Source organism: Equus quagga, chromosome 2 (genome assembly GCF_021613505.1).
Source record: "Equus quagga isolate Etosha38 chromosome 2, UCLA_HA_Equagga_1.0, whole genome shotgun sequence".
NCBI classification, from domain to species: Eukaryota; Metazoa; Chordata; class Mammalia; order Perissodactyla; family Equidae; genus Equus; species Equus quagga.
The window spans coordinates 158,527,203-158,549,748 of record NC_060268.1 but is presented as its reverse complement, the minus strand read 5'-3'; the positions used below and the strand labels follow the sequence as shown (position 1 = coordinate 158,549,748).

The window sequence follows — 22,546 nt, the reverse complement described above, 5'->3', positions numbered from 1 at the left end:
TTTTTCCAGAAAGGGACTCAAAGAGAAATATTAGTTAAATCATAGTGGTGGTGATATCGATCCTGTGTAGGGATGGGGGCTTGTGCATACATTTGGGAGACCCTATCTGTGCTGTTCCGCCTCCAAGGGGAAAATGCATAGCTTTGGGAAGCCCAGTGACCTGGGCTCCACTCTTGCCTCAATCACTACCTTCCTGTGTGTTATTGAGCAAGTTCCCTAACTTCTCTGTGCATCTATCTCCTCATCTATAAAACACAGGACTAATCGCATCTACCCTGTGGGTGACACATAGTAATTGCTCAATTTTTTTTGTTCTTGAGGAAGATTAGCCCTGAGCTAACATCCGTGCCCATCTTCCTCTGCTTTATATGTGGGACGCCTGCCACAGCATGGCTTGACAAGTGGTGTATAGGTCCACACCTGGGATCCAAACTGGCCAACCCTGGGCCGCCGAAGCGGAACATGCAACTTTAACTGCTGTGCCGCCGGGCCGGCCCGTAATTGCTCAATTTTTGCGTCAATAATTGCTCAATATTCTAATCCTCTGACTCTCATAACAGCCCAGAGAGGCAGGCAAGGGAGAATCCATTAATTCACTGATGTTTTTGAAGCACACAGCTCCTGTTGCTCGCTTGCTCCTGCACGGTTGGTCCTGTAGGTGCAGAGGCCAGGGCACTTGTGAAAGTGCTACCCTCCCCCGCCAGCCCTGGGTCTCCTTAGTTTTGAGATCTTGGCTCTGGGACGGCAGGAGTGTCTTAGCACAGGGTTTGCAGAGTCAGACCAAGAGCCAAGGAACCTTTGCTCAAGCTGTGTGCTCCTGAGCCAGCCCTGATGGCCTGGTGGTTAAAGTTCGGTATTCTGACTTCTTCATCGGCCTGGGTTCGTTTCCCGGTCATGGAACCACACCACTCATCTGTCAGTTGCCATGCTGTGGCAGCATCCCACAAAGAAGAACTAGAAGGATTACAACTAGGATATGCAACCATGTATTGGGGCTTTGGAGATGGGGAACAAAAGAGGAAGATTGGCCACAGATGTTAGCTCAGGTGAATCTTTCCCAGCAAAAAAAAAAAGAGTATGTGCTCCCAACTGCATTTGTGCCCGGGATGCCAAGCTGTATCTCCTGGAGAGGTGACCTTGGGATAGACAAGGCCAAAGTGAGGTGGTTGGGCTCCCTGGAGAGGCTAACAATTTTGTGTTCCCTTCAAACCAGTGGTCTTTAAATGCCTGTTTGGAATGTCTTCAGCATCTATGGGAAGGTGGTGGGGAGAGGGGAGAAGGACCCTGGTGGTGCCCACAGCCTCCTCTGTTGTCCTGAGTTGTTCATCTCAGACTCACAGCAAAGCAAAGGACCAACCCGTCACCAGACCCGGCCATGTAGACAGCAGTTTAGTGAGTGTTATCACTCGAGCAGGCATCTGGGGCGTCTCCCCTGCCATCCCCCTCTCCAGAGATGCCAACCACGTGTGGTACCATCCGTGAGATGACTTCTGGAAATGCCATTCTCCATCTCATCCCATTGCTGGTGATGCATTAGGATGCCATAGTTCCCCCTGTGGAGTGGCACATCAGGCATCTGTCCTTATCCTGCTCTGGGGCCAACTGTGTGGTCACCCCCAAATCACTGGAATAAACCATCAGAGGCCTCCACGCTGGGTCCTGCCAGTTTCTGTGACACGTGGCAGCATTTCTTGGAATTCATGAACAAGTCACTTCACTCCATCCAGCAGTCCTGACACTCCCACTGCCAAGCCTTTATGTTCACCATTCCTCCCTCTGGAGGGCTGTCCCCCTTTCTCCAGCTATCCTTTATACAAGGCCTACCTCTTCTGTGTCCTTGTCTGGGATGCCTGCTTTGCTCACTCAGCCACACTGGGCTTGTCCTTTCCTGAACTCTCACTGCATGGCTTTTTATGTCTCTCAGCAGGCTGACACCTAAGGCTACTAGGTAAATAAATCCCTTGTGCCTGTGTGGGTCTCCCAGCTCCCAATCAAGTCATGGATCATGACTTACATACACGCGTGCCGAATCCTGCTCGTGCAGCACATGGGCTGTCCTAGGTAATAGCTTGATTGGGAAGGGATTTTAAGGAGTGAAGTCTTGCATGTTTTCCAGAAAATGGTCAGGGAAGACTCCTTTGACTTGTTAAGGACTGGAAGCTGGGATGGGCTCCCTCTCAAAGCTGGGGTGTGTTCCAGCGCCCTGTGCCTTAGCCTCGGCATGGCGTGGGTCCATGCCCCAGCAGCCAAACGCACCCACTGCAGGCAGCTCCTTGCCAGGGTAGTTGGGTCCTCTCTGCCTGCTCTCTCTCGCTGACTGCTGCTTCAGGGATATATGGGATGTGAAGTCTGTTCCCTGACGGGTGTAGTGATTCCCTGCATCCTTCCTGTTTACCCGCCCTCCACCTGGCCTCATCCGGGGAACTTGCTGAGCAACTGCCGTGCGGCCTCACGCCTCTGCTGCCCGTTTCTCTTTATAGGACACACCCACCACAGCATCTTCTCTGGGTTCTCATCTCTTCCCTGTGAGTTGCATCATCTTCCCCCATTGTGTAGACGAGGATAAGGGCCTTGCAAAGGGTCACTCAGTCAGCTGGTGCAGTTTGGAGCCCAGGCTCCAGACTTGAGTGCTCTGCTTGCTGCTCTTTGTGTGACAACTCAAAGGACTGCAGTGACAAGGAGAGAATTTTAATGACTCCTCTATAGTCCATGTCGGTGCCCTGCGGGTTCTCCATACTATAGAACCTTAGGATCTTATTATCTCTCTCTCTATTTTATTATGGTAAAATATAGATAACATAAAACTTACCATAGTTGGATTGTGGCAATATACACATGAGATAAAATTTACCATTTTAACCTTTTGTAAATGTCTAGTTCATTGGCATTAAGTACGTTCACCTTGTTGTGCAACCATCACCACTATCCTTCTCCCAAAACTTTTTCATCTTATTTTCTCTTTTAAGGCCTAGTGTCTTATACCTTCGAGGGGTAATTTCTTTTTAAGAAGGGTGTGAGAATCCTTCAAGGTCCAAAGGTGCGCATCTCTTGAGGGTTCTCTCTGATTTTGTGTATAACTTCATGTTGGTTCTGAATACTGATGGGTTTTTTTTTCTTCTCAGTCTTTCTGCCTCTCATTTCTTTTTCTTGTGTTGATACCTTGACAAGGATCTTTAGTTCAATAATGGATAGAGGTAGTGACAGTAGGCAGGGTCTTTGTTTCGTTTCTTCCCTGAGGATTGTTTTGGGTAAATAAACATTTTCAGATTAGTTCTTATTTGCTAAATTAAAAAGAAATCATAAATGGATATTGAGTTTTATCCAATATTTCATCTACTTATATGAGAATGATCACATGGTTTTTATCCTTTATTTGATAATGTGGTAAATTACATTAGTGGATCTTCTAAGGATGCGCCATTTTTTCCCACCTTGAGTGAACTTTAATAGAAATGTAACCCTAATGATGGAATTTCTGAATTCTTTCTTTCTTTCATTAAATTTATTCATTCAGACTGTGATATCAAGAGACCAGGGTCTGGAGCCAGTCCCACACCTTGCCAGTGTAGGCAAGTTATTTAATCTTTCTGTGTGTTGGTTTCTTTCTCTGGAAAATAGAGTAATAATACTCCCTACCTCAAATGGTTGATACGAGAGTTAACTGAGATCAGCCATGTAAAAATTCTTAGCACAGCGCCTAACAGAAAGATGTCAATAAGTGTTATTTTGACCATCAAACGTTTCTTGAACATCTGTTTTATACCAGGACGTGTGCTAGGTGTTGAGATCCTAGTTGGGATAACCACATGACCCCATTAACCAATGCAGTCCTGGAAGTCCTGTTTTACACCTGTTATCCCGACATAATTGTTACCAGCACTCCCTTTCACTCTCAGAAGTTTCCCAATTTGGATGATAAATGATTTGGTTACCAACTCATAGATGAAGAGATCTGCATAATGTGGATGTGGAGGACCTGGCTAGACTTGGTTCATAACTGAGGTTCCCGATTTGAAGCAGAATTGTGGTTGCGGTCAAGGTGGAGATTCCCCAGGGCCCCACAGGTGTCACAAGCCCTTCCTCTGTCTTCTTGTTTGCATTTTTTCCAACAAGAAATCTGTTGTCATCACTGTCTTTGTTCCTCTGACTGTAATATGTTTTTTTCCTGTGGCCACTTTTAGGATTTTTCTCTTTATTACTGATTTTGAGTGATGTAATTGGTATAGTTTTCTTTCTGTTTCTTGTGTTTGGAGTTGGTTGAGTTTCTTGGGTCTGTGAGTCCAAAGAAGAAATCACAAAGGAAATTTTAAAATGTTTTGAACTTAATGAAAACGTAGCATTTAAAAATTTGTAGGTCACTGCTTAAGCTCTGTTTAGAGAGAAATTTATGTCTTTATATGCTTAAATTTAAAAAGAAAGTTTAAAATCAATAATCTAAATTTTCACTTTAAGAAAATAAAAAAACTAAGCCAAAATAAGTAGAGAGAAAGAAATCATAAGCATGAGAATAGAAATAAGTAAAATAAAAAGCAGAAAACAGTGAAGAAAACTAACAGAACCAAAAATTGGCTGTTCGAAAAGATTAATAAAATTGATAAACTCTTACCAAGAATAATCAGAGAAAACACAAATTACCCAAATTAGAAAGGAAAGGGGGGCTGGCCCAGTGGTGCAGCAGTTAAGTTCACACATTCCGCTTCAGCGGCCCAGGGTTCATCAGTTCGGATCCCTGGTGTGGACCTATGGACTGCTTGGCAAGCCATGCTGTGGCAGGCATCCCACATCTAAAAAGTAGAGGAAGATGGGCACGGATGTTAGCTCAGGGCCAGTCTTCCTCATCAAAAAAGAGGAGGCTTGGCAGCAGAGGTTAGCTCAGGGCTGGTCTTCCTCAAAAAAAAAAAAGAATAAATTAAAAAAAAAAATCCAAGCTTTTTTAAAAAAAAAGAAAGGAAAGGGATGATATTACTTCAGGTAAAAGATAATAGGGAAATGTTAGTAACAATCTTCTGTTAAATTCAATACGTTAGATGAAATGGACAAATTCTTTGAAAAACTCAACTTTTCAAAGCTGATTCAAGAAGAAAAAGAAAAATATTGTGTCTTTGTATCTCTTAAATAAATTCAATTCATAATTAAATACCTTCCTGCAAAGAAAGCTCCAAACCCAGATAGTTTCACTGGTGAATTCTGTCCAACGTTCAAGGATGGAATGATACCATTCTTCACACACAAACTCGTAGGAGGAAGGAACATTTTCTAACTCACTGTGTGAAACCTGCGTGATCCTAATATCAAAACCTAATAAGAACATTATAAGAAAAGAAAATATCGGAATAATATCTATCATGGACAGAGATGCAAAATCCCTCACAAAGATATAAGGAAATCAAGTCAAGCAGTATATAAAAGGATAATACATCACAACCAAGTAGGGTTTATCTAAAAAATGCAGTTTGGTTCAACATTCCAAAACCAATCAGTGCAGTTCACCACATTAGCAAAAGAAAGGACAAAACAGTTGTACCAATAGATTCAGCAAAAGCATTTGACGAAATTCAGCACTCATTTATAATAATAATAATGATAGTAACTCAGTAAACTAGAAATCAAAGGAAATTTCCTCAACATGAGCAGCTACAAAATTCTGCCACTGTGGTCATACTCCATGGTCAAAGACTGAGTGCTTTCCTCCTAAGACTGGAATAAGGCAAGGTTGTTCTCTTTTACCTCTTTTATTCAACATTGTGCTGGACATTCTAGTCATTGAAATAAGGGAGGAAAGAAAAGAAAAGGCATTCAAATTGGGCAAAAGAAGAGGGAAACTGTCTTTTTTTTTTTTTTTTGCTGACACAATTGTGTAGAAAACACTAAGGAATCTGCAAAAGACAAAAATACCTACTTGAATTAATAAGTAATTTTAACAAAGTTGCAGGATACAAGGTTAATATACAAAAATCAATTGTATTTCTGTATACTAGCAGCAAGCAATTGGAAAGTAAAATTTTAAAACACCATTAATAATAGTATCAAAATATAGGGGCCAGCACAGTGGCATAGGGGTTAAGTTCACATGTTCCGCTTCGGTGGACCCGGGGTTTACTCGTTGGGATCCTGGGTGCGGACATGGCACCGCTTGGCAAGCCATGCTTTGGTAGGTATCCCACATATAAAGTAGAGGGAGACGGACACGGATGTTAGCTCAGGGCCAGTCTTCCTCAGCAAAAAGAGGAGGATTGGCAGCAGATGTTAGCTCAGGGCTAATCTTCCTCAAAAACAAAACAAAACAAAACTATAATACATTGCTGAATGAATTGAAAGATCTAAATAAATGGAAAGATTTACCGTGTTTGTAGATTGGAAGTCTCAATATTGTTAAGATAGCTATTCTTCCTAAATTGATCTATAGTCAATGCAATCCCAATAAAAAAATCCGAGGAGGCTTTTTTTTTGTTGAGGAAGACTGGGCCTGAGCTAACATCCATGCCCATCTTCCTCTACTTTATACGTGGGACACCTACCACAGCATGGCTTTTGCCAAGCGGTGCCATATCTGCACCCAGGATCCAAACCTACATACCCTGGGCCGCCGAGAAGCAGAACGTGCAAACTTAATCTCTGTGCCATCAGGCCGGCCCAGGAGGCTTTTATTTTTGTAGAAATTAACCAATTTATTCTAAAATGTGTTTGAAAATGCAAAGGACCCAAACGATTTTTAAAAAGAAGAAAAAGTTTGATTTCAAGACTTAACCAAAAACCTATGGTAATCAAGAAAGGATGGTGTTGGTGTCAGGTTATATATTATCTATCAATGGAACAGCATAGAGAGTCCAGAAATAGTAGACCCATACACACATAGTTAATTGCTTTTTTGACAAAGGAGTTAATGTAATTCAAATGGGAAAATGATAGTTTTCCAACAGATTGTTCTGGAATGATAGGATATCTATACCTCCAAAAATTATGTATTGAAGTTTCATATTAGATTTCATTTGAACAGAGAATTCTGCTGCACCCCTCCCAAAAAAAGGATTTGCTAATAATTGTTTTAGTGGTGCTGTCTAGGCCCTCCCAAATCTATTGTTTTTATATCTTCATGGAAAGTTCCGAGTTGTGCCAGCATTTTGAGAACCACTATACACCAAGGGTGTGATGACCCCTGCCCCACTGGGCTGGGCACCCTGGGGTCAGGGGACAGAGAGGAAACATGAAAGGCGAGCCCTTCTGGAAGGGCTGCATGATGAGCTCCGTGGACTCTCCCCAGTGAAACAACCATAAATGGTGAAAAAAAAGTTTTTTAAATTAAAGTCTCTGGAAATTGTTCTAAGGGCATACATACATATAGCAAATGGAGAAATATTTACTTAAGAAAATCTGTTAAATTTCAGTAAGAATGGCAAGCGTTTATGGCGTTTGAGCCACGACCTGATCCTTCCTCCCGCTTTCTCAGCTTCACAGAAGCTCTGCTCCTGGCCTGTGCTACCCAGGACCCAGGGCTCCCTCTCCTCCCAGCTGCCAGTCTAGGGCTACTGTAGTAATAATAACAATTACTGGGTTTGTAGCATATATAAGTGTAATATGTATAACAATAATAGTACAAAAGAGAGGGAGAAAATATAGCGATATAGGAGGCATGTTTCTAAATCTTACTGGAATTAAATTAGTATAAATCTAAAGTAGATTTTGATAAGGTGAGATGTATACTGTAAGCCCTACAGCAACCATTAAGAAATAACTCAAAAATATAGTGAAAAAAAATCACTAAAGGAATTCAAATGTTATACTAGAAAATAAGAGAGCTGTAGTGGTTATACTAATATCAGACAAAATAGACTTGAAAATAAAAATGTTACTAAGTAAATGGAAAGACATCCCATGTTCAGGGATTGGGAGACTTAATATTGTTAAGATGGCAGAACGCCACAAATTCATCTACAGGTTCTATGCATTCCTACCAAATCTCAGCTGGCTTCTTTGCAGGAATTGACAGTCGGATCCCAAAATTCATATGGAAATTCAGGGGACTCCAAATGGCCAAAACAATCCTGAAAAAGAAAAACCAAGTTGGAGGACTCACACCTCCTGATGTCAAAACTTAACACATCAAGAGAATGACAAGACAAGCCACAGACTGGGTGAAAATGTTTGCGAAAGACATATCTGATAAATGACCATTATGCAAAATATACAAAGAACTCTTAAAACTCAACAATAAGAAAATGAACAACCTTATTAATCAATAGGCAAAGATCTTAACAGACACTTCACCAAAGATATATAGATGCAAATAAACATGTGAAAATATGCTCAACATCATATGTCATTAGAGAATTGCAAATTAAAGCAATGAGATACCGCTAACTATCTATATTAGAATGGTGAAAATCCAAAACACTGACAATACCCAATGCTGGCAAGGATGTGGAGCTACAGGAAATCCCATTCATTGCTGGTTGGGGTGCAAAATGGCACAGCCACTTTGGAAGACAGTTTGAGAGTTTTTTATAAAACTAAACATACTCTTATCATATGATTCAGCAATCACCCTCCTTGTTATTTAATCAAAGGAATTTAGAACTTATGTCCACCCCAAAACCTGCGCATGGATATTTATGGCAGCATTATTCATAATTGCCAAAACTTGGAAGCAACCAAGATCTCTTTCAGTAGGTGAATAGATAAATAAACTGTAATACATCCTGATAATGGACTATTATTCACCGCTATAAAGAAAGGAGCTATCAAGCCATGAAAAGACATGGAGGAACCTTAAATGCATATCGTGAAAGAAGTGAAAGAAGCCAGTGTGAAAGGCCTACATATTGTATAACTCCAAATATATGATATTCTAGAGAAGGTGAAACCATGGAGATAGTAAAGTATCAGTGGTTGCCAGGGGCTACGAGAAAGGGGATGAACAGATGGGTCACAGAGGACTTTTAGGGCAGTGAAACTACTCTATATGATACTGTGATGATAGATATGTGTCATTATAGTCTAAGCCCATAGAATGAACACCACCAAGAATGAACCTTGAAGTAAACTGTGGACTTCAGGTGATAGTTATGTATCAATGTAGGTTCATCAGTTGTAGCAGAGGTGCCACTCTGGTCTGGGATTTTGACGGTGGGGGGAGACCAGGAGTGTGTGGGGTCAGAGGGCCTATGAGAACCGTCTGTACTTTCTGCTCAGTTTTGCTGGGAACCTAAAAGTGGTCTAAAAAGTAAAGTCTATTTAAAAAGAAAACAACTTAATACAAAGTTACAGTAATCAAGATGATGTGGTCCTGACGTAAGGATAGACATAGAGATCAGAGGAATAGAATTGAGAGTCCAGGAATAAATCCATACGTTTGTCGTGAACTGATGTTGTGCAAGGACACCAAGACCACTGAAGGGGAGGGCAATGAGGTGAACTTGTACCAAAAAATCCCGGAGGCCTGTGTGAAGGACTGAGATAGGGAATAGAAACCAGGCGTGCTGTCAGAATTCAAAGGAAAGTGGTATGACCTTAGGCTGGGAAGGTCAAAGAAGGCTTCCTGCAGCAGATGTGGCATGATATGGCCATCAAAGAAGGAAGGGAACAGGGAAGTAGACTTCGGGCCACAAAGAACGAGAATTTTAAGAAAAGCCACACATATCACTGTTGTCCCTCTGTCTCTGTGGTTCTCCCTGCTGTGTCCCCAGCATCTAACACAGGGACTGATAAGCCCCCGGTCAGTAGAGTGGACGAACAAATGCCAAGGTTTCTGGGTTTTTTTTAAAGATTTTATTTTTCCTTTTTCTCCCCATAGCCCCCCGGTACATAGTTGTGTATTTTTAGTTGTGGGTCCCTCTGGTTGTGGCATGTGGGATGCTGCCTCAGTATGGTTTGATGAGCAGTGCCATGTCCGCACCCAGGATCCGAACCAGCAAAACCCTGGGCCGCCGAAGTGCAGCGCATGAACTTAACCACTTGGCTACAGGGCCAGCCCCAGCCTTGCCTCTTTGTAAAGGGACTTCTGGGTCAAGGACCCCACCAGTCTCTTTTAGTAGTGTTCCCTTTGTTCCTGAGCTGGGAATGGTCACAAGGATTGGGGCCCCAAAGCTGGGAACTCCACCCTCTCCAAAGGGCGAGGAGTCGGCCTCTTGGGTTACAGATGTGCCCCAGCTGGGCTTGGGGCCCACCCTTCTCTCTCCCCAGTGTTTATTGCCGCAAAGCCCTGCCCAAGAAGAGCTGCCGAATCAGCTTTCTCTGGCTGGGGCCAGCTCCTGCAGCCGGGCTGTCCTGTATCTCTCACACCATCCGCCCCTTAGATAAACAGCCTGGTGTCCTCTGCGCACTGCGAAGGCCTGATGTGGCTGCAAAGGGCTGCATGAGCCAGATGCCTCTCACTCTAAGAAGGACCCTGGCAACCGGCCCTGCTGCTCCTCCAGCCCGAGTCAGGCCCTTGCTGGAGTGACAGGAGGATCCACTTCCTGCCTGAAAAGGTGGCCACAGCAGAAGTCCCTGCTGGGCGGGGGCTTCCTTCCTCACTGCCCACGCACCCAGGCTTCCTCCTCACGGAAGCGGACAGGGCTTCGTGAGACAGCGCCCCTCAGCCCCCCTCAGTGAGTCCTGTCTCTCAAACCCAGCCCTGCCAATGGGGCACCGACCAAGTTACAGACCCTCTTTACAGCCCACCTGGCCTCCTAGGTGGAGTGACTTTCGGATCGTATAGCAGACATGGCCCCAGATGTTTCTTCCACTGCCCACCACCCTGCCATACCGTGCGCGGGCCAGGACGCTGAACGGTGCCGTCTGCGAGCCCCCCACATGGAGGAAACTCAGCTGGACTGCCTTACTTGGGTTTGCTGTGGAGTCTGAGCCAGGGGATTGGCTGTCTTTGAGAGGTGACCTGTGGGCAGAGAAATGTCACTGGCACCTGGTTAGTGGTGCTTCCTTTTCCTGTGGCCATGGGCCTTGGGAATGATGGGAGGGCAGCCACTGGGCTCTGTTGGCTCAGCCATGGTGGTGGGATTATGTGACAAGCGTGGGCAAGAGGTGGAGGCGGGCAGGCTCGTGGCTCTGCACAGGACCCATACTCTCAGCAATGGGCTTGTCTTGGCCTCAGGGGGCCCAGAATAAGCCAGAAGTAGGGGAAGAGGAAAATCTGTTACAGAAGGAGAATGAGACAAGAGAGAGGCCAGCTGCAAAGCATCCTCCCACAGGCCTTTTGAGGGAAAACTCAAATCTGCAGAGCTGTTAGATGGCCCCTGTCTTCCAGGAGACACATGAATCCATTGAGGGAATTTAGACTGTTCTTTGGCAGAGGAGGCCCAGGGAACATGACCGTCCTCACTCTGCCAAGACAGAGCTGACCTCACCTCCTCCAGGAAGCCTTCCCCGACTTCCTCCTTCAGCTCCCACAGGATGCTGTTCTTACGTCCTCTCCATTCCTGTCACTCCAGAGCTTGCTTGTCTGTCTCTAGCACCAGAGCAAAGCTTCACAAACTTCCAGGTAGGGCCCAGGAAACTGCATTTTTGACAAACACGCCCCCACCCAGATGATTCTTATATATGCAGACTTCAAACTACACTTCAAGAACCATCTTGCCCTAGAACAGCCTGTCAAATAGAAATAGAATATGAACCACCTATGTAATTTTAAATTTTCTACTAGCCACTTAAAAATGTAAAAGAAAACAGGTGAAATTATTAAAAAAAAATTGTTTTGTTGTTGAGGAAGACTAGCCCTGAGCTAACAACTGCTGCCAATCCTCCTCTTTTTGCTGAGGAAGCCTGGCCCTGAACTAACATCCATGCCCATCTTCCTCTACTTTATATGTGGGATGCCTACCACAGCATGGCTTGCCAAGTGGTGCCATGTCTGAACCTGGGATCTGAACTGGTGAACCCTGGGCCGCCGAAGTGGAATGTGCACACTTAACTGCTGCACCACTCGGCCAGCCCCTAAAATATTTTTATTTAACCTGATATATCTAAGATATTAATATTTCAACATGCAATCAATACAACCAAGTTGTCAGAGACATTTCATACGTATATGCATATTTTTTTTTTTGGTGAGGAAGAGTGGCCCTGAGCTAATATTTGTTCCCAATCTTCCTCTTTTTGCTTGAGGAAGACTGTCTCTGAGCTAATGTCTGCGCTAATCTTCCTCTACTTTTTGTATGTGGGACGCTGCCACAGCATAGCTTGATGAGTGGTGTGTAGATCTGTGCCCAGAATCCGAAACCATGAACCCTGGGCCACCGAAGTGGAGCGTGCAAACTTAACCACTATGCCAACGGGCTGACCTCATATTCTTTTTTTTTTTTTCGTGCTGAGGCTCTGAAACCCGGTGCATATTTTACACTTACAGCACATCTCAATTTGGACGGTCCACATTTCAACAGCCACATGTGGCTGGTGACTGCCGTATAGGACAGCACAGCTCTAGAGCTCTGCTGCTGAGTGTGGTCCGTGGACCAGCAGTTTCAGCATCCCCTGCGAGTTTGGTAGAAATGCAGGATCTTGGGCCGCTGCCCGGACCTGCTGAGTCAGAACTTGCATTTTAACATGTTGGCAGGTGCTTCGTACGTGTGCTGAAGACTGTGAAGCCCTGCTCTAGACCTCGACTGTGAGCTTCTTGGTATAAAGACTGTGATTTAACTTATTTCTAGCATGTAGCAGAGGCCTGACGTCCAGAAAGCACCCAGCAAATGTTTTTGGAGGAAAGGAGTGAAGGCATGAATCCTGCCTGCGCCTGCCCGCTCCTCTTGGCACCACGTTCCCTACGCGGTATTAGTGAGAGTCTCAGAATCTTAGGTCTGAGAAGGAATTTAGGAGTCAGAGAACAAATGTATGTCAGAGCTGATAGGAAATTGAAAGTTTCTGTAGCCTGACTCCTTCGAGCCCCAGCTCAAGTCCCACAGCTTGTTGGGCACAGCTGGCCACTGTGTTTCAGGAGATAAGCGGCTTGATGAGGGCAATCACTCCACAATGGTGCATGTTGCTGGGCCTGCTCTCTCCTCAGACATCTCTGTACCGTCCCTCAGAAATTCTATGGGCTCAGAGGCCCTCAGCCTGGCCTCCACATACTAGTTATCCATCTATCTATTCTCAATCTTCCAGAGAAGATTTAAGACACCTACAAATATGCATAGATTTCAACAAAATGAAATAAAAATAGAAAAAGTATTAAGGAAGTGGGCATAGATGCACGAGAAGGCTGTTCACTACAATATTACCTGTGCCAGTGAAAATTCAGGAGTAGCCAGAATGTCCAGCAGGAGGGGAGTAGGTAAATAAACTGTGGTTCATCCCAACGTTGACAGTCTGTGTCACAACTAAGAATGTAGATATGGAAGTATTCATTGACATGGAAAAATGCTCATTTTATAGTGAAGAGAATCAATGAGCTCGTTTTATTTACGTGCACGGAACAATGTCTGGAAGGGATCTGTATCCCAAAATATTAATGTCGCTTTTTTCAGGGCGAGGGATTATGAGGGATTCTTGTTCTCCACTTGACCACCCACTGCTTCTGTCATTTCTAGTTTCTTCCCTCAGCGAACATGAATCCTTCTGTAATATAGGAATAAAATTTACCAAAGAGAATGTGGGCGAGGAAAATGGGAAAAGGAGAAAATAAGAGTTCTACTCTGTGTAGGATTTATTTGAAAATTTATTAATTAAAAAAATCCTGAGTACAAGTTTATAGTGTTCTGGCCCAGTGGCTGGATTTGCATGTAGCAGGCAGTTATTAAATGTTTGAGAGATGGACTTAACAACGTTAGGATTTGAAAACTCATGAGCCAGCTTTTCTTAAATTTCAGTCTGTATTCAGGGAAGTGAAAGTTAATAATCGTGCAGTCTCTGTCTTGTTTTGAATGGGATCCGACAAGGACCCACCCTTCACGTGTGGGCTCTAAATAGCCTGTGTCTGTTGGATAATGATTGTGCAAGAGAGAATCCTAAAATCATGTGTTAGAGGGGTCGGCAGGTGGGAATATATGCGCACGTGCACGCACACATGTAAACTCGAGCCTGAATCCACTTGTCACTCCCTCCAATGCTGGTGCTTTGGTCCAGGCTACCATCAATGGGCCCCTGACTGGTCTGCCTGTTCCGCCCTGTGGCACATTCACCACTCACCACCCTGTAGCGGGAGCCATGCTCTCCACCATCTGGCCTGCCTCAGGGATCTCACTGCCTGTACCTCAGCCCCTCACTCGCTCCACTCCAGCCGCACTGACCTTCTCAGGCTCTTTGCACTTCTCGTTTCCCCTGCCTGGAACATTCTCCCCCACCAGTGTGATTTGCTTACTCACCTCCTGTGGGTCTCTGCTGAATGGCCATCTGATTCGTAAGGCCCTCCTCGTGTATATACATAACAAGCCCTATTCTGCTCCAACACCTTGTCCTACTTCATTTTTCTTCATAGCACTTATCGCCCCGACATAGTGCGTGTTTATTTGTTTACTGTTTGTCTCCTCCACTAGAATGTGAACTCCCTGAGGACAGGAGCTTTGTCTCCTTTCTTTACCGCCGTTTTCTCAGCGCCCAGAGCTCTGAGTAGGTGCTCCATCAGTGTTTGAAGGCAGGAATGGGATTCAGATATCATGTGACTGATCTTCCTCATTTTACCAAGGAGGCCCCACTCAGACAGCCTCCCCGCCTTGCCCAGGGCCACACAGCTGGGCAGCAGGACTAGATCCTGCGCTCTCCACTCCACCCCAGCTCCCGCCTCTGCCTTGGAAGGGAGATTAACCACACGCACCGGGGCCGTGGCCTCGTCCATCCTGTCTCCTGTGTGTTTTTCCAGTTTGTGCAGAATTTCAGCCCAGAATAGCAGAAGAAAAAAACGGTTGTTCCACCAGAACCCTGGAAACTCTTCCAGTGGGTCTGTCCCTGGAAAAACAACAATCTCAGGGTAGGAAGGTAGGAGATGGAGGAGGGGGCTTCCAGCACTCGGGGCAATGGGCTGGATTTGGTTTTTGCAATTAAAATAACATCTGGGTCTGTTTCCGCAGAGTGGTTCTGGAAGGTGGGTGGTCTGTCTGAAGTATCAGGTGGGGCCTTCTCCTGTCCTGGCCCAGGAGGGTTTGGGATGACGAGTGGCTGAAGGGCTCACCCAGCATATGATATATGAAAGAAACTGGGTCCAAAGAAGCCTCTGGAAACCCCACCTGCAGCCTGGCCTGAAAGCCTACTGGTGCCTACCGTGGTCTTGCTTGGAGGGCATCTCCAGAGGCCCCCACCTATGCCCTCACCCTCCTTGAGGCTGTTCAGACACCCGCTTTGATGCATAGAGAGCTCTGGCCTCCTCTCTCTCATGCCCCATGTGGTTTGTTAATTGTCTGTGAAATGAGGGATTTGAGGCATCACTCATCCATGTGAGGACGCCAGGGCCCTGGAGCAGCCGAGTGAAGTGGGGAAGGGATGCTGAGGGCCGTTGCAGTCTTCTGAATCCTGTCCCTCTGTCTGTCTGGCTTCTCAGATGCAGCTTTTGGATAAGTTTCCCATCGAAGGTGGCCAAAAGGACCCCAAGCAGAGAATCATCCCCTTCCTTCCAGGTAAGCTTTGGGTGGACCCATTGATGGGATGGGGGGCAACCTGGGGAGGGGCTTTCCTTAGGCCAAGAAAAGGCTGACTACTAAGCCAGAAATTCTGGGCAGAGTGGGCCTAGGAATCTGCATAGTAACAACTCCCCAGGAGATCGGAAGCCCCTAATTTTGGAGGCCACTGTCCTCATAGGGGCCTCTCCCAGCTTTCTGGGCCTTCTCTGCTGGCCCTGGGCTGTGTAACTTCTGAAGAGTTTCTCAAGCTTTTGGACTTTGGTTTCTTTTTTACAAAAAGCATAGAGAGATCAAGTTCTCCTTTGAAAAGGTGAAGAACTGCAGGCTGACGTCTTCGCACTGCTCCCACTGTAATTATGGGGGCCGTTAAATGGAGCACACTGCCCTGTCCCGTCTCCTCGAGTCCTCGGCCCAGGCTCCGAGCGCTTAACACATCTCTGCCTGTGAGTTGGCAGTCAGGGTGTGAACCCAGGTCCGTCTGGCCATAGAAGCCATTAACCACCACGCCGTTTTAGAACATGTTTAAGGCATTTGATTATGTTGTGTAATTTAGAAGAAGACTTCTCGGGTGTGTCTTAACCTGATCTTACTGTGATGTCTTCAGTTGGTCTAGGGATTTATAACTTACCAAGTACTTTTTTATTTGTCACCATCTATAAATCTCCGTGCTGATGTGTGTGTTATAATTTCCGCTCGAGGGACAAAGATGTTGGGGTTCAGAGACGCTAAGTCACGGCCCATAAAAGTGGCAGAGCTGAGACGTGAACTCAGGTCTGCAGCTCCACTCTGGGCTCTTTGCCCTGAACCACGTGTGCCATGCTGCCCCCTGCTCTCCGGATCCCCTGCTTCTCCCCAAGCCAGTGGGCTGGGCTGGTTCCCAGGGGAGCTTCCTTTGCCCTCAGTTGTTGCTGGGCCTAGACTTCCACAGGCCAGCCTCGAGGATGATGGCGATCAGTTGGACCTTTGCAAGAAGCAGGTCTGCATCTCGTTAATCCCTGGCACACTGCCAGCCTGGGGTTAGTACCAACTTGCTGACTTGAAAGCATACCTCGGGGCACCCCCCTCAGACAGGAGTCCATCCTTGAAACGTGCTCCTCACCAACCCCGCTCCACAAAAGCAGCGAAAGGCAAGAGCATGCATTGCTGCCTGGCCTCTGAGTCGTATGCTAACTTTGGAAGAGAATTAATTTAGCTACAAGGAAGAGCTAAATCCTACAGTTTGGGCAAGACCAGCACCAGTCAGTGACGGTGTAGGGAATCTGAGCCCTGGGCTCCTTCTGCAGAGGTGGATAACTGCTTCTCCATTCCTGGCCTAAATAAATGCAGGGGATTTTCATGCCCTGCCTGCCTTTGCTCTGAGTCCCGAGGGAATTTGGAATGTCCAACATCCAGGTTTGTAATGACCTTAGACACTGCTCCAGTACAGCCCGGATGCTCTGCCCACCAAGGGCCTGGGAGCCCAGCTGGGATGCTGTGGACACAGGGTCCCAGAGCCAACAGGAAGCAGTGTGGTACCCTGCTGCCGGAGGTGGGCCTGGGGGCATGAAGGGTGCCTCTTTGCCCAAGAATGAGTGCCTGAGGTGGGGGCTGGCCGACCTGTGACTCAGGGGAGATTGGGATTTCTTTCCTTCATTGAAGGAACCCTCGGGCTAGTGAGAGAGACAGACCTCCTTCCTAATCAGAGAACCAGTTGAGGCAGGCTGGGCCCCTCTCTCCCACTGTGAAATTCCAGGTTGGACTGGAGAAGGAGCTCACTGTGAGCTGAGGAAGGCAGCAAAGGCCTCCTGAAAGGGGGGTCTAGAGCTGAGCTCGAAGGATGGTGGGGCTGAAGGGGGATGAAGGCTTATGCCCTGCTGCCACCATCCACTGTCTCGGCCCTCATACTGCCTGGCTTCACCCTGGAAACCCTGGCTCTGTCAGTTACCAGTTGTACTGACTTCTCTGTGCCTCAGTTTTCCCATCTGGACAATAGAGATGATAATAGTATCTACTTCATAGGGCTGTTGTAAGGATAAAATGAATTAATACATCTCAGGTGCTTAGAACTGCGTCTAGCCTCTAGGAGGACCTAAAGAAATGTTAGCCCTTGTTATTACCAGTTCCTGACCCATGCTTAGCACAGCACACTCATGTACATAATCTCGTTTGATCCCCCAGTGAGGTTATTATCCCCGTTTTACTGACTAGGAAACTGAGGCCCAGGGAAGCTAATAGACGTGCATAGGCCACACAGTCAGAAAGTGGAGCCAAAGCCAGAACTCTTATCTCCTGACTTCTGGGCTACAGCTCCCCTCCACAGCAGCTACCCCAGCAGAGGATAACCCAACAGATGCTGCAGAACCGAGGACCTCTCTGAACTTCAGTTTCCTCTTGTAGGACTGTGGTGAGGATTAAAAGAATTCGTGTAAAGTGCTTTGCACAGTGCCTTTCCTGTACTAAACACTCAATAAATGGCAACTATTAATAAAAAATGTCACTTGCCCTCATGCCACCCCCAGCTCCTGGGAAAAGGCAAGCACAGGGACACCTTCCAGCCCCCTTGTAGATGTGACCTGTACATAGTGGGTGATGTTGTCTAGAGGAATGAGGTTGACTGGCCCCTTCTCCCATCCCACCCTAAAGGAAGTTTCCTTTTCCCCTGCTTTGCTCCCCTTCCTTCCGTGGGGTTCTCACTTCAGAGCTCTGGCCTTCTGGCCTTCCAGGACTTCAGAATGGATGTTGCTGGCCATTTGGAATCCCACCATGGGGCTCCCAGGCCCTGTTCCTGTCCCCTCCTCCACCCCCGAAACTACCTTAACCCTTTCATACTCTACTCACTCCTTAGCTTGTATAGGAAGGAAAAAAATTGAGGAAAAACAACCCGACATAATCAGAACCAAGCAAGTGAGGGCTGAGTGGGCATCAGCATTCCCAGCCCACCCCTCAACCCTGAATCAAAGGGGGTCCCGCAGGAGGAGAGGGTCTCAGAGGAGGGCAGTGGTGAGTGTTGCCTGTCAGGTCAGGTTCCCTCCACGCAGAGCCTGAGCCGAGGACTCTTATGCAAGTGACCTTTGAGGGCTGCTCTCGGGTGCACATCCTATAGCAGCAACAGAAGCAGGACAGGGTGGGGAAGATGCTGGGCAGAGCTGTGGGGTCACCTAAGTCTCACCCCAGCCTGATCCCACAGGGAGCTGTGGAGGGCCGATGGCACCACAGAGTTGTCCCATCTTGGGGATAGCTGTGAGCCCTTGCCACCAACACCCACAGCTGTGAGGGGTGGGAGCATCAACCGGTAAGAGCACCACAGATCTATCGTCTTACCTAACACCAGCTAGAGCCTCTTTTTCCAGCTCCCTGCCTTTGGGGAGGGTGGCTGTGGTCACCTGCTGATTCCCCCGGCTCAGCTCTGGCAGGTGTGACCCAGCAGAACCTCAGAGAGTTCAGACACACCAAGGAACCCAGCAGCCTTCACTCTTACCACCCCAGGAGGGTGAGCAGCCAGCCTCGGGAACAGCTCTGCCAATCCTCTGCCTTGCCTGGCATTTCAGAGCAAGGAAAACCCAAGGGGAGGAAGCAGAGAGTACCTGTTATCTCCAGAAGAGTCTCAGTTTTAGCTTCAGAGATGCTGGGGCGGGATGTGTGGTTCTGCCGCCCAGGTGTGGAGGCTGAGGGGGTGTTTGGAGTGCTAGGCCAGCTGCTGGGCTGTGGCCCGTCTGGCCGCGTGCTCGTGGCTGGGGGCCGAAGAAGTTTGGCTGGCTGGAGGCAGAGGAAATGAGAGGAGAGGGAATCCCGGCTCACATGGTTACATGCGTGCTCATCTGCTAGTCAAATCCTGGCAGAAAATCCCACACATGAGCCGTTAAGTCCTAGCATCTAGGACATAGGCTTGTGGGATGTCTGGGTGGTGTGTGGCCTGAGTTCGGGGTCAGCCTGTGGGTTTGAAGAGTGATGAGGGCCTGGGGCTTCTGTGGCCAAAGGCAGAGGCTCCATCCCAGGAGAAGCTTACCCCAGATGTGCCCATTGGTTCTTGGGGAACAGATAGAATGTACTGCTCAAGAGGGGGTTAGGCTCGGGCAGTGTGTGGGCTACAAGGTAGTACCAACAAGGTGGTAAGGTGATAAGGGGGAGCCAGTACATATCAATCAAATCCTGTATAAAGATTTGTAAGGGGACTGCCCTTAGTGAGGACAGTTGTTTCACCAGGGCTGGAACCTGCCTTCTGGGCCCTGAGGGTGAAGACCCACTGTGCCCAGGCCATCAGCGTTTGTGACGCCCGCAGAGCCCATGGGGGACGGCAAGAGGAAGTTATGGACCCCACGTGGGACAGGCGGTTCTCCAGCAAGGCATCCAGGGAAAGAAAACCTAAGTGGTTTTCTAGGGGCAGAGTTCATCCAGGGCCTGCGTGCCCTGCGGGGTAGAGGTGGGGGGCAGGGAGAAGGCGAGGGACTCCCTCCAGGCCTGCCTGGGCCTCCAAACCCCGCATTCTGTGAGAGTGAGGGAGACACACCGGTCTTTTTGCTGACCTGTGTGGTCTTCCTTTGAGACAAGGCCCTTATCTACTTGTCTCGAATTTCTCCCAAGGAGCTGGAGACATCCTGGGTGCTTTGTTAAGACTTGTTGATTGATCATGCATTGGGCATTCTCCCTTATACACACATACCTCCTACCATGTGCCTGGGCATGTACTAGGCGCTCTACAGATCTTTTCTCCGGTTCTCACTGCAGAGTAAGTGGCATTTTCCCCATTTTAGAGAGAAGTCAAATCACTTTCCACCACCACTTGGCCGTTAAGTGGCAGAGCTGGGATCCTTCCTACTGTGCCCTGGGCCTTTCCTTGGGTGGGGAGGCATTGCCTTGGCCAGCCTCAGCTAGACTGTCTTTGCCCCTCCTTTCTCACCTCCACCCCTTGCAGGCTAGGGACCTGGGAGTTTCCACCGGCAGTCCCTTTGGCTTCCATTGCTGTCTTGTGCTTCAGGAGTGCACTGTGTGGGGCGGGGAAGAGACCTGAACCTCATAGGGACTCACGTGACCTGTAAGGGTTCTCTCATGCCATTGAGGGGCTGAGGTCACTGGTGCTGACTAAATGACTTTTTTTGTCTTGCGGTTAAACCATTTAGTTTATTACTATTTTAATATGATTACAAACAGGAGAACCCCAAGGCTTTCAGAGCACTATCTTCATTTAATTATGAATCTAACAAGATTGGCTGTTTGGTTTCCTAAGTCATAGCATTTTTTTTTTAACTTTTTGTTTTGAAATGATTATAGACTCACAAGATGTTGCAAAAATACTAGGTACTCTACATTCCTCCCCTCCAATTTCTCCACCATACTGCAGGGTAGGTGGCCTTATTCCCAATTTAAGGAGAGGTCAAATCACTTTCCACCATCACGTAGCCATTGAGTGGTACACCCATTGCCGGGCCTCCCCTGGTGGTAATATCTTACATAACTACAGTACATTATCAAACCCAGGAAATTGGTATTGGCACAACTCAGTTAACTAGACTATAGATCCAAGCAATTGACTTTTATTGTAAGGAGGTAGAGAATGCTATTAAGCGTGCCAGTTGGTCTTTAGGAAGAAGGCAGTGGTTTGACAATAGTCCCCGAGAAGCTCCACTCCCAGGCCTGGCCTCTTGGCATTCCTATTTCCAAGAGAAAAGCAGGGATGAACTTTGTTTTATATTAAGGCATATTTCTGAAAACTTCTGTGCAAATTCAGCTCTTTGGAACAAATCACATCATCTTTTAGGTGTCCTAAATGTTATCATTTAAAAGAGGCATGTGGTAAATTCTTTTGCAAAGCAGAGCACTTTTTTTTTTAAAGTAATTCTTCTTTCCTTAATTTACATCCATTTTTATGATTTGGGGCCGCTTCTGAGATTGCTGGAAAGACGGCAGACCTGGAGCTGAGAGATTGGGCAGCGGCATCGACCCTCATAAGAGCAGAATGACGCCTCTGAAGAAGTGTGAAAGATGCGAGATTTTGCCCTATTTGCAAGCCAATTAAGTTAGCTTACCCTGATTTCATAGATGCTGGTAGAAAACACGAGACTCCAGGGTCAGAAACAAAAGACTTTATTACGGCACAGCAGGCAGCATGAGTATCAGCACATTTGCATCCATTTCCATTGCCTCCAGTCCCATAGGGGTCACCCATGGGCCCAGATGAATGCCAGTGTGTTCCATTATAGGAGAGGAACCCACATCTTAGGGAGCCCACATCTCTTATGAGAGGCAGTAAGCAAACCTACCCCTTTTGCTCTGGAGAGACACTATCCCAATCTCCCAAGGTTATGTGCAAACCTGCTGTTTACTCCAGAGCAAGACACTGCCTCTGTCTTCTAAGGCTCTTTGCTATACAAACCTTTGAAAAGATAATCCAGAATAAAAGGCGGTTGGTGCCTTGTTAAAAAGACATGCAGAAATGCAAGATAACCAGGGAGAATTCTCTCACAACAAGTGTATCTTGTGCTTTCGGGGGTCTGCTGCTTTGGGGGAAGAAATGAAGTTCTTTAGGACATTGAACCAAGTATGATGGGGTCAGCAGACTCTCAGGGCAGCCTACTGTTTACATGGAACTTTCTGCCTTATTTTAAAAAACTATTGTGGAAAATCCATCTCCTGTTGCCCATCCTGGGATTGGAGTAGATTTCCTGTGCATCCTGCGTTTGCCAGCCCAAGGAGGCTCCCTGGGAGGAAATGGTCATTACATAGTGAAGTAGAGTGTGTAGCTGCTGATGTGAAAAGCAAACAGCTGCAACCAGGGACCGAGGGACTTCAGAAGCCAGGCAGCAGAGCAGAAAGAGGTAAACTCACTCTGCAAAGTCTCTCCTCCTCCCACTCGCAAGCCATCTGTGTCTCTGTGCTGGCTGATACTGGGCCTCTGAGCTTCCAGAAAGCCCCTTCATCCTAATAGCTGAGTCAGTCCCACTCATAGCCATAGGTACTCCTGGGCTGATGAGTCATGGAGAAGCCAGATAGTTTAGGAAGAAAAGTGAGCCTACAACCATCATCGAGGTAGA

At 46.9% G+C, this 22,546-nt stretch overlaps 1 protein-coding gene across 3 annotated transcripts in view; it reads left to right on the top strand.

Moving 5' to 3' along the window:
* Window positions 1–22,546, top strand: part of SH3PXD2A (SH3 and PX domains 2A) — a 244,551-nt gene that overhangs the window by 72,525 nt on the left and 149,480 nt on the right. For all 3 annotated transcript variants that reach the window (XM_046652134.1, XM_046652133.1, XM_046652135.1), the window contains one exon: window positions 15,461–15,536. In XM_046652134.1, coding sequence (XP_046508090.1) covers window positions 15,461–15,536 — 76 coding nt within the window. The remainder of the gene's footprint in view (window positions 1–15,460; window positions 15,537–22,546) is intronic.